The sequence below is a fragment of the Delphinus delphis genome, chromosome 18 (genome assembly GCF_949987515.2).
Source record: "Delphinus delphis chromosome 18, mDelDel1.2, whole genome shotgun sequence".
Taxonomy (NCBI): domain Eukaryota; kingdom Metazoa; phylum Chordata; class Mammalia; order Artiodactyla; family Delphinidae; genus Delphinus; species Delphinus delphis.
Genome location: NC_082700.1, coordinates 5,250,326 through 5,264,751, shown reverse-complemented (window position 1 = coordinate 5,264,751; position 14,426 = coordinate 5,250,326). Strand labels below are relative to the sequence as shown.

Here is a 14,426-nt window from a genome sequence, read left to right as displayed (position 1 = left end):
TGGTTCTCCTCCAAGTTTCTTTACCTTTTGTTTCAGCGTCTCTAACGCGCACACACACACACACACACACACACACACACACACACACGCTTCTATTAGGGTGTCCGTATTAGAAGCCCACCTGTTGATCACCACATGCGAGACTGGGGAAGCCCTGGATGGGTGGTGTTACTGCCTCACTGGAATCAGCTTATTCCTGACTCTGTGGGCGTGTCCGGTTCTGAATCATCCCACAGCCCCTCACTCATCCCCAGAGCTCAGGCTCGGGGGCACATGACCCAGGCACCCCTGAGCCATGCCAGGGAGGCTTCTGGGACCCTTCCCCTGATCTCCGCCCCCTTTTTTGCCCTTACACGTCCCCTGCATCCCTTCCCCTTCAGGGACTTTCTTCTCTTTGCCCTTCCAGAGGCTTTTCTCAGAAAAAGTGAACGATGTACTCAGTGGTAGCTACTCTCAGGGGTACTTGTGTTGAACCAAATACGGGAGGCCTTAGTCAAAAAGAATTGATTTCTAGTTTCAGATGTTCAGTCATTGAAAGTCTGAAATGGTGGTGGCGGTGAGTGTGTGAGTGTGTCTATGACTGATGGGGATACCACCCAGGCTCCTGAAATCTTTCCCCCCCAAATTTGGTCTTGTGGGTACCCATGCGCACAACGGAAGAGGGAGCCCCGTTGTCTACGGGTCATAGGACAAATGGATAGGGTGTTCTTGGAAAGGCCCTCGTGGCTCTGTAAACTCTGCTCGCCCAGCACGCCTCGGATCGATTCACCCTTTCAACCCAGACGCCCAGGGCTGTCCAGACTAGCGGCTATGCTCCCACTGTGCAGGCATCTTTGGTCTCTCCCCTCGGACCCCCACTCATCTTCTCTTTCCCCTTCCTCCTCTCAAGCCCCTCCCGAGTGCAGAGTCCAGTGCTCCGGATGGAGAAGGTCCACTTATTCCATGAGGGATGGATGAAGGGAAGGAGAGAGGTGTGCTTGGAGCTGGGCTGCCAAATCCTGACCACTGTGGACTGGCCAAGTTCAGCAGAGAAGACCCAAGTATAAATCAGTGCTTCTCAACCTGAAGGGTGGTTCTCAAGGGGACATTTGCAGTGTCTGGAGACATTTTTGGTTGTCACAACTGGCGGGAGGGGTACTACTGGCATCTAGTGGGTAGGGGCCAGGGACGCTGTGAAACATCCCACAATGCACAGCACAGTCCCCACAGGAAGAATTATTTAGCCCAAAACGTCAATAGTGAGGAAGTTGAGGAGCTGGTCTAAATGCAGGTGGAAAGAGTCCCTCTCTGGCCTTCAGTGAGTCCCGGCACCCGGGCAGTGCCTGGCCAAGCAGAGCCAACCGTTACTGACTCTGAACAACGGGCTGCAGGGAGTCCTGGAGGTCTTTGCATCTGTGCGTGCTCTCCAGCCCTGCAGTGGGGGATTTGGGTAGCAGCCTGTGTGTGAGTGGTCGCTTTCCAGCTTTCAGAAAATAATTCCGCACTGTGCCCCGGGCACAGCTATAGGCATGACAAGTGACGACAACAGCAATGTTGTTAGTTAGCATTTATTGAAACTCGGCAGACCTTGTGCTTAGCAATTTATGTGAATTCTGTTCTTTAATATTGCACGACAACCCAGCAAAGGAACTATTAACACAATCCCCATTTACAGATGAAGAAACTGAGGCTTAGGAAGAACCAGTGGTTTGCCCAAGATTACCCAGCTTGTAAGTAAATGGTGGAAATGGGTTGCCAAGCCGGTCACTTGGATTCTAGCATCCAAACTCCTGGCCACTAAACCACAGAGAAAAGAAAGATGCTGTCCCTGAAATAAACTCAGGGGTCTGTATGTGGATTAGTCACACTCAATGATAATTTCCAGGAAATTTCGTCCTGATAAGATAACTCAGTTTGATTTTAATTGCACAATTTGCCTTGCAAATCCCAAATTCCAGCTCAAAATAGGGTGGTTAGACTGAATTCTGTCTCCCCAAATAAGAAGTTCCATTTCTGCAGACGCGCCTGCCTTGGCCGCAACCCAGGCAGCAGAGTCGGTCTGGACCGACAGAGACTGCAGAGTGAGGACTAAAGAGTGTTGGAACTCAAAAGCCGTAGCCGCCCCTGCAGGCGGCGGCTGGATGCCGAGAGCCCCCGCGCGCCCAAGCCGCGTCCACGCTCCGCAGCGTCGCCCTCTTGTCACCGCCTTGGTAACCACACGCCGCAGGGAGGCTGCGTTTTTTCCCACGCTCACCGGGAAAGCCCACCAGAAAGCGAAAAAGCTGGAGCGGGACGGGGAGTGAAGTCTTGGGTAGAGAAAGATGAGAGGGAGAAAATCGCGCTCCCAGGAGAACTGGAGCCGCGTGGACACGGCGCGCAGCAGTGGATCTGCGGCTTCTGCGAGCAGCTGGGACAGGAGGGGTCACTGCATAGGATGGCAACACTGAAGAAGTCCGGGGTAGCTTGAGATGGGGGGGGGCGGATCCAACCTCTTCACCACGCTCCAAGCCCAGTTTCCGGCTCCCTCAGTAAGGCACCTCTCCCCTCCCCCCGCCCCATGCCAACCCACCCACCCACCCCCGGCCTCCCCACCTCGAGCCCATCTCCGAAACTGCATTTCTGGTAAGGGGGTGTGTCACCGAGAGCCAGCGGGAGCCTGTCTCAGGTGCACCTCCCGACCCCCATAAATCCAGGAAAGGTGCTGGCTCAAAGCGAGCCCTTCGGATCCACCATGGACCTGGCCCCTGGGGGCCCTGCTGCTGCCGGGTCCCAAACCTCAAAAGTACACTGGTGGGTAGCGCTGGCGCTAAAGGATGCGAAAGTTCACTACCGAAGGGCTCTTAGAGCAGCGGGTTAGCCGCCCCAAACTCGGAAAGCGTCAGAATCACTGATAATAACACATTCGTTGGTATTCTATTCAGGGTGTGCCTTAGAGCACCCCGGCTTCGGCTTCGTCTTGTATTGGCACAATGGCCCCTCCTGGGAGGGCGGAGAACTGGTCTCCCGTGAGACTGGGGTTCAGACTGATGGGGATGGGGGTCAGAGAGAGGGTGCCAAGGGCGCGCGTGACAGGCTTTCATCTGCCTGGGGCACAGCCCATGCGTCTGCTCCAGGGGGAACCAGGAGTGGCCTCTCCGTGGGGAGCCAGAACGCGCCCACCTTTATTCTAGCGGAACTGGAGAGAGAACCCCGCGCTCAAATGACCCCGCATCTGTTGAGCAACCCCAACTGGAGCGCCTTTCTCGCCGAAAGGACACGTGTGTTTGCTCTGCCTAAATACCCGGAGTCCGGAGTCCGGCGCTCCCCAGGGTGTGCGTGGAGGGTGTGTGTGTGTGTGTCGGAGAGATTTCTGGCAGGAAAAGAAGTGACCCAGGCCCCTAGGACGTGGAATGGGGGGCTTGGGGAGGTCGTGGGAATCCGGATCCGCTGTTTCACGTATCCGATTTCCTGAGCAGCAGAAACACCCACTCCGGTGTCCGTGCGCCCTCCGCCTCCGCGGAACCCGCGCACCTCCTGCGTCTCTTCCTCCACGTACGAGTAAAACCCCCAGCGTATCTCCAGAGGAGGACTGGGGGGTGCATTATAAATCGTAGGGGGCTGTGGGATTGTAACAAGAATCCGTGAGAATGCAACGTCTCGGAGCCACCAGCTCCGGCTACGGAGGACCCCTCGCGGGAACCCCGGCGCCGAATCTTTCTGGGTCCCTGAAATCGCGGCCAGAGGTCTGGGAGTAGGGACCCCGCTAATGGAATTTGCCTTAAAGCAAAGCGAGCTGGTCTTTCCAAGAGGAGGCTGCGCCATTTCGCTGGGAATTTGTCCCTAACAAATACGATAGATTAAAATAAATAGATTGATAACAATAACAGGTTATCCATCCGAGCTCAGCAAAGGACTGAGTTCAGCGGCTCGCGCAGAAGGGGTCGCTGACCTTGGAGATGGCGGTCAGGACAGCCAAACCAAGGGGGCTGGAGGTGGGGCCGGATCCCAGGTGGGACCGGGGCGCTGCAGGGGTCAGGACTACAGGCACAGCACAGGGAGCGCCCGTCCTTCCCATCGGACAGGGCTCTGCTCTCTCCTGCAGGGGTGCACCTTGCCCGAGTCGGACAGGAGACCGGGGAGCGCACCCGGTCGGTGGGCGCCGAAGGCGGAGTCTCGGGGGCTGAGGGTGCAGAGAGGGCTTGACGAGCTGCGAGGAGAGGAGTGGAGCTGGATTTCGCCACCCAGCCCCGCCCGGCCCCAGCAGGAAGCCCCAACCTGGCTGGGGATCCCGAGCCACGTGGATTTCTAAGAAAAAAAAAAAGTTTATTTAAACTTTTGTACATAAATAAATAAATAAATATCTTCTGGTATTACAGAGACCTTACAGTTACAAGCTAGGCTGGGGCGGGGCCGGGGTCTGGGAGAAGAGGGGTCGTCAGAGGCAGAGAGCCGGCCTCTGGGGGAATGCAGAGCGTCGCCGAAACAAAGTGAATCGGTTTCCCCAACACGAATACCACGGGAGGCAATTTCGCTCGTGGGAGAGGAGCCAGGGGCACAGCAAGGTCTGATGGAGGGACGACTGAACTTCGAGGAGCGGAAGAGAAAGGAAAAGAAAAACAAAACCCAGACGTTCATAAATGTGTCTGGGGGGGTGGGAGCGTGGATAAATCACCGCAGGAAAGAGGTGGGGAGGGAAAGACGTAAAGGGGGGGGGGCGAATGGGCACCCGAGGCGTCAAAGGCCGAGCTTGACCCAGGGTGGAGAAAGGGGAGGAAGCGAGGAAGCCTGAGCCAGTCCAGAGAGGGCGGGCGGGGAGGCGCCGGCGGCCAGCAGGGCGCTGGGCCGGGCCGCTGTGCTGCGTGACTGAGAAGGACTCGCGCGCGTGCAGTGTGTGCACAGCTCGGAGTCCGCTTTGGACGGCCGTGGGCCCTGGGGTAGGGATAGCAAGGCCAGGTGTGCCAAGCTCTCGGCGCTTCCCAGGGCCGGGGGCCTCCGCAGAGCCGTGTCAAATCCGGGCGTGGCCGCCATTTGGCTGTGGGTGCCTGGGAAACGGCGCTGCGTCCCAGGACCAGTCTTTGAGCCGCGGGGAGTGTCTGGGATGGGCGACCCGGGGAGGCGTGCGCCTAGGGAGTGACCGTGAGATCCCGGTCGTCCTTCCCCGATGAGGACGGAGACATGGGCAATTCGTCGTCATCCTCGGAACACTTGGCTGAGGAGAGCGACGCGCACTTGCAGCCTTGCGGTGCGCCCCCGCCGGCACCCGCACTCCCGCCGCCGCCGCGGTGGTTGCTGCCTTTGCCTTCCTTCTTGTGCTTCACCCGGCGGTTCTGGAACCAGATCTTCACCTGCTTCTCGGACAGATTCAGGTAGGTCGCGATCTCGATGCGGCGCAGGCGGGACAGGTACATGTTTGAGGCGAACTCGCGCTCTAGCTCTAGCAGCTGCGCGCTGGTGAACGCCGTGCGCATCCTCTTGCTGCTGGGCAGCTGGTTCGAGCTGTTGTCTGGAGTGGGTAGGGGTGCAGACACGGAAGCGATCAGACCCTTCGCTGTGGGCCCGATCCTCCGGTAGGCGGCCGTCAGAAACCCGGGTCTTTGGTCTCTCACCCACCTCTTTGCCCTGAACACAATGCACAGCGGCGTAACCGCGGGTGCCTCCTCGCCAAGCCTCGGGACCCTGGTACTCCCGGAGTCACGCGGCCCCCGTGCTCCTTTCTGGAGCGCCCTGAGCCCCAGCCCTCGTTTTGTCCTGGGAGCCCCCGCCAGGGCCTCAACCTTCTGCCTCACCCTCCCTCCCCGTGTCCTGTCCCGTCCCTCCAGCCGCATGCCACCCAGAGTGTCCACTCAGGGGCCCGAAATGGTCCTCATCGCCCGCAGAACGCCCAGGGTCCTCATCCCCCATGCCCGTCTAGTCAGCTTTCGTCTGCCCGGTCCCGTCCCTCCCCGCCCCACCTCCCCACTCCCCGCCTTACCCAAGGAGATGCAGTGGAACTGCCTGGGGTCGGGCAGCGGATAGGAGGTCTGGTACAGCGCGGCGGCGGCCGCGGCGGCCGCGGGGCCGTGAGCGACCCCGGGCGACACGGCCGAGTGCTGGCGGCCCAGGGGCGCGTGGCAGTATTGCGAGCCGAAGGACGGGAAGGACGCCTTGAGCAGAGGCAGCGCGGGCGGCCCGGGGGGCCCGTGCAGCTGCGAGGCGGTGACGCAGAGCGGGCACACGCACAGCAGCCCGGCCTTGCGCGCGTGGCAGGCGCCGGGCGAGAGGCCGTGCAGGGCGTGCGGCGGCGGCACCGCGTAGGGAAAGAGCGGCGGCGGGCTGCCCTCCGGCGCCTTCTTCTCGCCGGCCTCGCGCAGCACCAGCGAGTCCACGAGGAAGGAGCGCGGCATGGCCCCCGTGCGCGGTGGCCCCGCCGCCAGCCCGCTCCCGGCGCCCCGCGGACCTCGGGGCTCACCACGCACTTCCCCGGGCCGCGGCCGCGCGCAGCTGCCTCTTCCGGGGAGGCCGGAGGCGCCGCTGAAGCCGGGGCTGGAGGCGCCTCCGCTGCTGCCGCGGGCGCCGCCCAGAGAGCGCGGGGTGCTGGCCAGCACTAGTGGTGCTGAAAGGCGCCGGCGGCGCCGCTTAAATAGGACTATTGCCATGTGATGGGCTACGCCAGGAGCGGCCGGGGCCTCTCAATAGGGTTTTTGTGCCTTTTCTCTTGGCATTCACTCTGCACGCTTCCTCATTATTTCACTTGTTAACTAAATGAACTGCATAATGTACTCCATTCTTGTCAACCCCACCCAAGCCGTAACAGGCGCCCTCGCCCCCTCCTCTCCCCTTTGCGGGTTTATTTTCTCATTCTCCTGCGATTTAATATTCTTTTCTTTCTCTTTATTCCTTACTCCCCTTTGGCCTTGCGTTGGCGATCGGCCCGTTTATCTTATTGATTTTGCACCCCCAATGTCTCGCTTCCACAGATCCCCATGGGCGCACACCCCCATCTTCTCTGCGCGCTCGGTCGCCATCCCCCTCCTTCTCTCATTTCTCCCTCGCCCCCCAAGATCAGGCTGCCTCCACTTAGTCTCCTCAGCTCGGCGTTGTGCACCCCGCGAGCGTCCCCACAGCCGGCCTCCGATTTCCACCTGTGGAATCGCTCTCATCTTCCTGTGTCGGAAGCAGAAGGACCAGGGCCCCTGCAGGAGTGGCACCGCTGGGCAGAGAGGAGAAGGGCTCGGTATTTCTTATCCAGCACTAGCCCCATCGCTGTCCCTGTTTTCTCTGAGTTTCTCAAATAGTCTTAACTTTGATGCTGCCTATGGCGCCCAGTCTTTGTTCGGGAGATGCTAGTCAACGATGTGGCCGTGGGTGTAAAAAGGAAGTCACCCGCTGAGAATCGCGGACAGAGAGACAGGGGATGGGAGGGAAGACTGGCCAGCGAAGATGTAGATCTCACTCACACCCCACCAGACGTGGAGAGTGTGGGCGCTCTCTCCGCCGGCGCACACCCCCACAGACCCGCGGGTGCGCTCGGATATCACTGCCTTCCCAAAGTTCACCCTGGAGGAGCGGTGCGGGGGGCAGTTGTATTCCCAGCTTCCGCTGCCTTCGCCCACCCGGGCGGAGCTCCCCTCTCCCCAAGACCTGCTCCTGTCGTGTCACTCTCTTCTTTCTGGTCACACAATGGTTAAACAACTTCAAACGCCTGGCCTCGTGTACACAGCTTCAGCTTTTAAAATCGTCCTCTGGGCTCAGGGCTGCTTCATGCAGGCGCTTTTTCCATACAGTGGGAAATTAGCATAAACATTTTGAATGTACAGCCTGAGACTTTCCAAGGAAGACGTTTACTTTCGATTTGACTGGAACCAAGTCACTGCAGTCACCTGCTCTGAGCCCTGAAAGGAATCCTGAGTGATGCAGGAGGAAGCTTTCCGGCCGGGGGAATCAGTGCACAGGAATAAGATGGCCCCAGATCGAAGCATTTGCACGGCTTTTCATCATTGATGACATCTCTGCGATAACAACAGCGACAAATTATAGCTGATTAAAAAGCAAAGAGAATTTATGTGAGAGAAAATAACGGATTCCATATAAGAGAGAGGGGCAATGGGGAAAATAACCTGGATGGAGGGCCTGTCATCTAGCAGGAAGAGTAAGGGATCAGTGCTTCCTTGATTGTTTTGCCCTGGGGGGCTGGTGGGGTCCACGGCTAACCTCAATGCCAAGGTCTCCTCCCCAAGGCTCCCCGTTCTAAGTGGATGTTTGCAAACAAGCCAGGGTGTATCAGTGTAGCCTAATGGCGGTTCTAATTGCTCTCTGGGAAAGGTGGGCTGGCCTGGACCCCGGAGACTGGGCCCAGAGCGGGACCAAGGCCGGGAGAGGGGCTCCCTGTTGGGCAGAGGCAGGTGGGAGAGGCGCAGGGTGACAGAGGCGGCCGCAAAGGGTCAGTGCAGAGCTCTCCAGGGAGCCGAAGCCCGCAGCTGGGGAAGAAGGGGTTAAGAGCCCCTGAATTCGAGCAAGGCCAAAGCTACTGGGAAAGAATATCTGGGGCGGGGGGGGGGGGGGGAAATAACCAGTTTTTTTTTTTCCCTCCAGCCTCTGGACCTTATTGAATGTCATTGAAGAAAGTTTTGAATGCCAGATAAAGAGAGGCGAATTAAAGTGTGTGACAGCAGAGGATAAGCAAACACAAAGAGAACTCTGTCACACTTTGGGGCAAAATCCGTGGGCTTTTTACCAAGTCTCTTCGCTATGATTGAATTAAGTAATAGGAAAACATTTTCTTTCAGTTTAGAGCCATTAGACAAAAACTTCAAAGCGAATAACACTTTTTAATGTGCGGCCCACAATGGATTGGGTTTTGTGCTGAAATGTTTAAACGGTTTGTGTGCAACTCGGCGCGGGAGAGACCCGAGCCCAAGCAAAGCGGCATCCCTGAGGGGGTTTCGGGGAAGCTGGAAAGAGCGCACACGTCATCCTCAAGCTCTAAGTCGGGCGGCTTGTGGCCGGAAAGGGGGTTCCCTGCTCGGCGGTCCTGGGCCGCCGGCTGCGCCCCAGGAGTTGGATAATTTCAGGAAAAAAGTTCTGCGCCAGCCCCCCCCCCGCCCCAGAAGGCCAGCTCTGCGGGCCGGGCAGGAACCGAGGGGCTGGGTGCGGCCCGGAGAGGGTGCCCAGCGCCCTTCGGCCCCGAGGCCTCTGCCGCCGCCTGGCTTCTGGCCGCTGCCCTCGGAGCCGGGCTGGGGGTCGGGGGTCCCCCGCTCCCCGGGTGCACGCGGGCGGCCGCGCGGCTTTCCAGTTTGCGGAGCCTCCCAGGGCTGGCTTCTGCGGGGTTAGAACTTTCCTCGCACGAGCAAACGCCTCCAGGGCGGTGCAGGGCTGGGAGGGAGGCGGCGGGCAGGCGCCCGGGGGAGCCCCTCGGCCTGGTGGGCCCTGCTCTGCCCCCGAGCTGGTTTTCAAGTGTCCATCAGGGACAGTTCAACATGGAATAACTTTCTGTTGTCCCGGTCTTTTCTTCTTTCCGCCTACCTCCTTTCCTGTTGGTGTGGAGAACACACCGTGTTTCTCCTGGAAATGCAGCTTTCATATATTTGCAGCAAAAACTGCACAAATTGGGGGTGGGCTGGGGAGGTCCTTGTTCCCTTATTTCATTCGCATATTTCTTCAAATGTCATCTTCCTTCTCAGGAAGGCCAACGACCCTACTTAAAAATATCACCCCTCTTTCCCCAACCCTCCCCACAGGGTTCCTTGCTTTATAAATACCTTCCAACTCTGTGTCCTTCCCTCTTCAGTTTCTCTGCTCCCTGCGCCCCGCTCCCCGCTGAAATGTACGCCCCACTGAGGACTTGCATGTCTGTCTATCTTGTGCATTACTGTTTCCCAACTCAGGACCGTTAGTGGCACGTAGTACATACTCAGCCTATATTTGCTGGATAAAAAAATGAATGAAAGTGGCCTGACTCAGGAGGTAGGGTGGGGAAGGAGAGGTCCTGGTCTGCCTGCTTACTACACCTGGACACTTAGGAGCATGGCAGGTGTAACTGACCTGCAGGGACTGTCTGACCCTATCCCAGCCACCACACCCTCCCCTGGGCTCAAACAGACAGGAGCTCAATGAATTTGCTGAGGAAATGGCAAATCTGGAGGCAACATGGCTTCATAGAGGCAAGATGGTCCCATTCAAGGCAATCTAGTGTCCTGCTGTGGAGAAGTTGGATGAACCCACAGGTAGCTCAAGGCTAGGGGTGTCATCTGGGTTTTTTTATGGTGTATAGGAGGAAAGATTGGTCAGAGAGAGATGCGGGGTGTGCACTGGAATTGTCAGTGACCATTTCTGTGCTTTCTGGCTGAAGGCAATGGAGTGGGAATCCTCATGGGTGAGGGAGGGGCTGCTCCCTTGACTGGGCTGGTGGTGACTCAGACCAGTCTGCCAGCAGTGAGCATCCTGCCCAGTGGAGCAGAGGGGCCAGAGGGCGCCTGACCTGCCAAGGAATGATGAGGGCTTCTGGGAGGCAGGAGTGGGGGGCGCCCACTACAGGGGGGAGGGGAGGTGCCTGGACACAGGCGTGCTATGAAAGTGGAGGCCGAGCCGTGAAGGGCCACGCTAACAGCTCTGTACTTGATCCTACTCAGAAAACTTTACGCAGGGGTAGTAACAGAGTCAGATCTGAACTTGAGACATGTAACTGGCAGCAGTAGGAGGTCCTGTTGATGGGGACAGAGAAAGGCCAGAGCAGGGTCCGACAGAGTCGGCTTGCAAATGGATGTTTACCGAACTATTGAATGAACAGAGGGAGGGAAACAAACAAGGAGAAAATTGTATCAGTTCAAGTGATGGATAATGGCCGCCTGAGCTGGGGTGGGGTTAGGAAAGAATTTGAAGGGGGAATGGGTAAGATCAAGTAGGGTGGGGTGTGTGTGTGTGTGTGTGTGTGTGTGTGTGTGTGTGTGTGTGTGTGTGTCTGTGTGTCTGTGTGCGTTGGAGGGGAAAGGCACGAGACAGGAAGTCACACACACCCGTGGCCACTTGGTCCGAGGGGATGGGAGGGTGGCGATGCCACAGGCAGAGACAGGGATCTGCAGAGCAGGGCCCACTTTTGCTCATGAAGCTGCAACATGATGTCAAATTTGGACGTGTTGCATTTTCATCCTTAACCTCAGCGGCTTCTGCTGATGTCCCATGGTGCAAATGTGAGTCTAAAGTTGGGTAGAGAGATTAGAGATGGAAAGAGAGATTTGGGGCTTACGTATACAAAAATGGTAGCTTTAGTCTTAGGATGGAAGAGCTTGGGGGTGGGGGAGTATAGAGAAGAAACGAGATTGTAGATGTATTCCTGGGAACACCCATATTTAAAGAGACCAGTGAAAGGACGGCTCCTTGAAAGTCAGAGAAGAGTTTTCAGCATCCATCTTAGAGCAGGTAATAATCCTTAGGATAGAAGCTTCGTGCTGGGAATAACAGAGCAGAAAGGTGGCAAGAACCAGGGTCCCAGAAGATCAGGGAGCTGCTCTACTCACTTTTTGTGAGTGGAAGATAAATGTTTATAAATAAAATGAAATAGTTTATCTTTTTAACTAGTATTCGAATTTTCTACTACACGTGGCTGTATTTAATCATAGCTAATATGGTCCCTAACCCCTGACCCAGCCAGATGATAAGAATCAAGCCAACGGAAGGAATCAGTGGGAATCACGTCATAGCAGCTGGAGGTCCTCTTGCTTTTTCCCAACTACCTTACAAGGTCATCAGGGCGGGGATAGACTCAATACTGGTGTCACCAACCTTTGGCACGTTAGATACATCGGATACGTGTTTAATGCGGGTGCTAATGGCGATAAAGGAGCTGTCCTTTCTTTGCACCTATTCAGTGTATCACAGCTGCATCTTGACGAGCGTCACAAGATTTCAGAGGCTCGTGGGCCTTTCGCTTTCTTATAGTAGAATGAGAATGATACCTCCCCTTCCTTGTAAGGATTAAAGATGATGTACGTGTATCCTGAATGCTACCAGGCTTTCCGGTCAGTGGGTGCAAGTGAAGGCAATTCATACCAATAATCAGAGCTTCTATCTGAACCTTGTGGGGCCTCTGACCTCCTTCTCCCATATGATTTTCTGGAAGGCCTTCCTGGGCTGTCTTACAAGTACCCACAGGCCAGTCTGTTGGCTGACACCCGCCCTGTGCTTCCCCTCCAGAGAGTTTTTCCCTTATCCACACACTCAGCCTGGGATAGACTGGCCGTCTTCTTCCACATCTCGCCCCAGGACCACTGTGTAGCCCTCATGCCTCATAAAGCCCTAAGCACGCTGTCCAAGACAGTCAGTAAATGGGAGCTGTGTTTTCCTTCCCGAGCGAGAGGCTGCAGGAATGCCGAGTGAGGCCCTCTCTTGGCATGGATTGTCCGGCCCAAGTAATTCACCCTAAACCTTTTCCTTTTCTCTTCCCCCTTGACATCAATGGAAGCAAAGATGATTTCTGCGGGAAGGAGGGTATTCTCCTACTCAGGGACCTGGAAGGTGAGCATGGAACATCTTACTAAGGATTTCAGTAGGAAGTGTTTGCAGATTTTAAGAAGAAGAAAACACAGAGGGTTTGAAACAGGCAGAACCAGTCTCACCTCAAGTAGTTTTCCGTGGATGAACGGACCCCTTACCTTTAAGCATATGGCCTTTAGCGTGAGCCCCCGTCCCCCTCTGGGGACGACAGTGACTCCTGAGTCACGAGGCTGGGCTCGATTGTCTGTGGCCTAGAAGCTTTGAGACCTTCCAGTGTAGACGTTTCTTTCCTGTGTGTCTTCCTTTCTCTGCCAGCAGGAGCCCACAGCTCCGTGATCAGCCAGGTGGCAGCATAAAGCAATAAACCCGCTGACGGTGGAGCCCTTCTGCCGCTCAGCTGCCTCCACACACCCTCCTCTTTCCCCATTTTCACCAGAGCAAACCCAGAAGACATCCGCTGCTCCTCCAGCCTCCCATTCTCTGAAAGCCTTCGGTTCAAAAACACCCAAGAAAGCAAAGATAAGCCACTGCAAGGGAAAGAGCAGAGGACTTGTTTACAGCTGACGTTCTGTGGTGTGTTGTACAGAGCAGAGGAAACTGATTTAAAAAGTCCTGGGGAGTCTGTGACCATCACCCCAAACCCCACCCCCAACCAGCACAGCCAAGCTCCCGTTTTGTTCAGCAAAGCACTTGGCTCGCAATGTCTCAGAGGCGCAGTGAGTGGGTGATTGATGCCTGCCGTCTGCTCGTTACATTTTGGAAGAGGGGAAGGGGTTGGAGGAGGGGAGGGGTTCCCAGAAAAGGAGGGGTGCTGGAGACCTTGATTCTTGCGGGAGCTGCTCTAGGATTTTCGCAGTGATGCCCTTACCCCTGGCAGGGAGCTGGGTATTCCCACCCCTGATGGACCACCAGTGGATTCTGGGGCCGTGCTGTCTTGCAGTCATGTGTGATTCCAAAGGATAACGTCCTCCCCATTTGGCTAATGTTTTCCAGAACCCCGGTTCTTCATTCCCACAAAGAACGTCGCATCTGTCATCCCTACTTGAGTAACTGTAACTGTACAGATCCCTGTGTCATTTTGGAGTACCAGGCTAATGTCTCCAGTACGGCAGGCCCTTGTAAAAAGAAAGAAAATTAAAGTTAGACTCCACAGAGAATTGTTGATGAGTGGATCTGCTCTGCGTGGGCTCTGGGCCTCAGAGAGAAGTCCTGTTTCCAGCTAACAGTGTAGAGTTTGTGAATAAACTGAATTCCCTAAGAAAAGTCACTTTCTTTTCCTTCTCCAGCTATTAAGTGGCAGCTGATACCATGGGGCAGTTCCTAGCAGCAGATGCCTTAGAGCTAAGCCTAGCTGGTTCTGTCCTGGGATAGCAAGAAGATACCGCTTCTATCTCGTCGACTTTGTGCAGCAGACACAAACACTTCCATAAGCTTTTGTGACTCATTAGGGATCAAAGCACAAATTGGGAACAACCTGAGCGGTCTCTCGCATTTACTGTCTTGTCTTAGGACCTTGTAAGTAAGTCTCTTGACCTTGTAGGAACGTCACTGCCACAACCGAACTGTGGCACAGACTCCAGTTCATAACGCATGTGGCCCCTGTGTGGGGTACACACGCTGCCTTACTTGTCCTTACCCCAACCAAAGGCATCAGTAATGGGGCAGCTTCTTAGATTAGCCATCCCAACTCTCCCGTGTCCTTTTCTTCATCTCTTGATTCTCCGATGGGTGGAAACGTTAGCAGGACTGAGTTCTGTGGGAAATAGCTTCATCGGGCTGGCTTCAGAGGGAGGGGCTGTTGATTTGTTTAACACAAGCACCACGATGGTGGAAAAGGATGCTCCCCTGTGACTATTTCTTTAGGTAGCAGTTGGTTTCTGAGAGGATAATTTCTCAAGTATTTAAAAATCAAGTCAAATAGATTACTAACCAAAACCTACCCCAAACTATAGTATGTGACTGATAAAATATAGATTTTGTATTCCCAATCAGTAGTTCAT

General features: G+C 55.8%; 2 protein-coding genes across 4 annotated transcripts in view; one reads left to right on the top strand and one right to left on the bottom strand.

Moving 5' to 3' along the window:
* The window catches only part of LNX2 (ligand of numb-protein X 2), a 306,755-nt gene that overhangs the window by 89,573 nt on the left and 202,756 nt on the right, over positions 1-14,426 (top strand). The window lies entirely within an intron of this gene.
* GSX1 (GS homeobox 1) lies at positions 4,906-6,405 on the bottom strand. The gene is made up of 2 exons (XM_059995630.1): positions 5,930-6,405; positions 4,906-5,461 (listed from the first exon to the last, which is right to left on the bottom strand). Exons 1-2 carry the CDS (start codon positions 6,339-6,341, stop codon positions 5,082-5,084), a joined length of 792 nt encoding a protein of 263 aa, XP_059851613.1. The 5' UTR covers positions 6,342-6,405; the 3' UTR covers positions 4,906-5,081.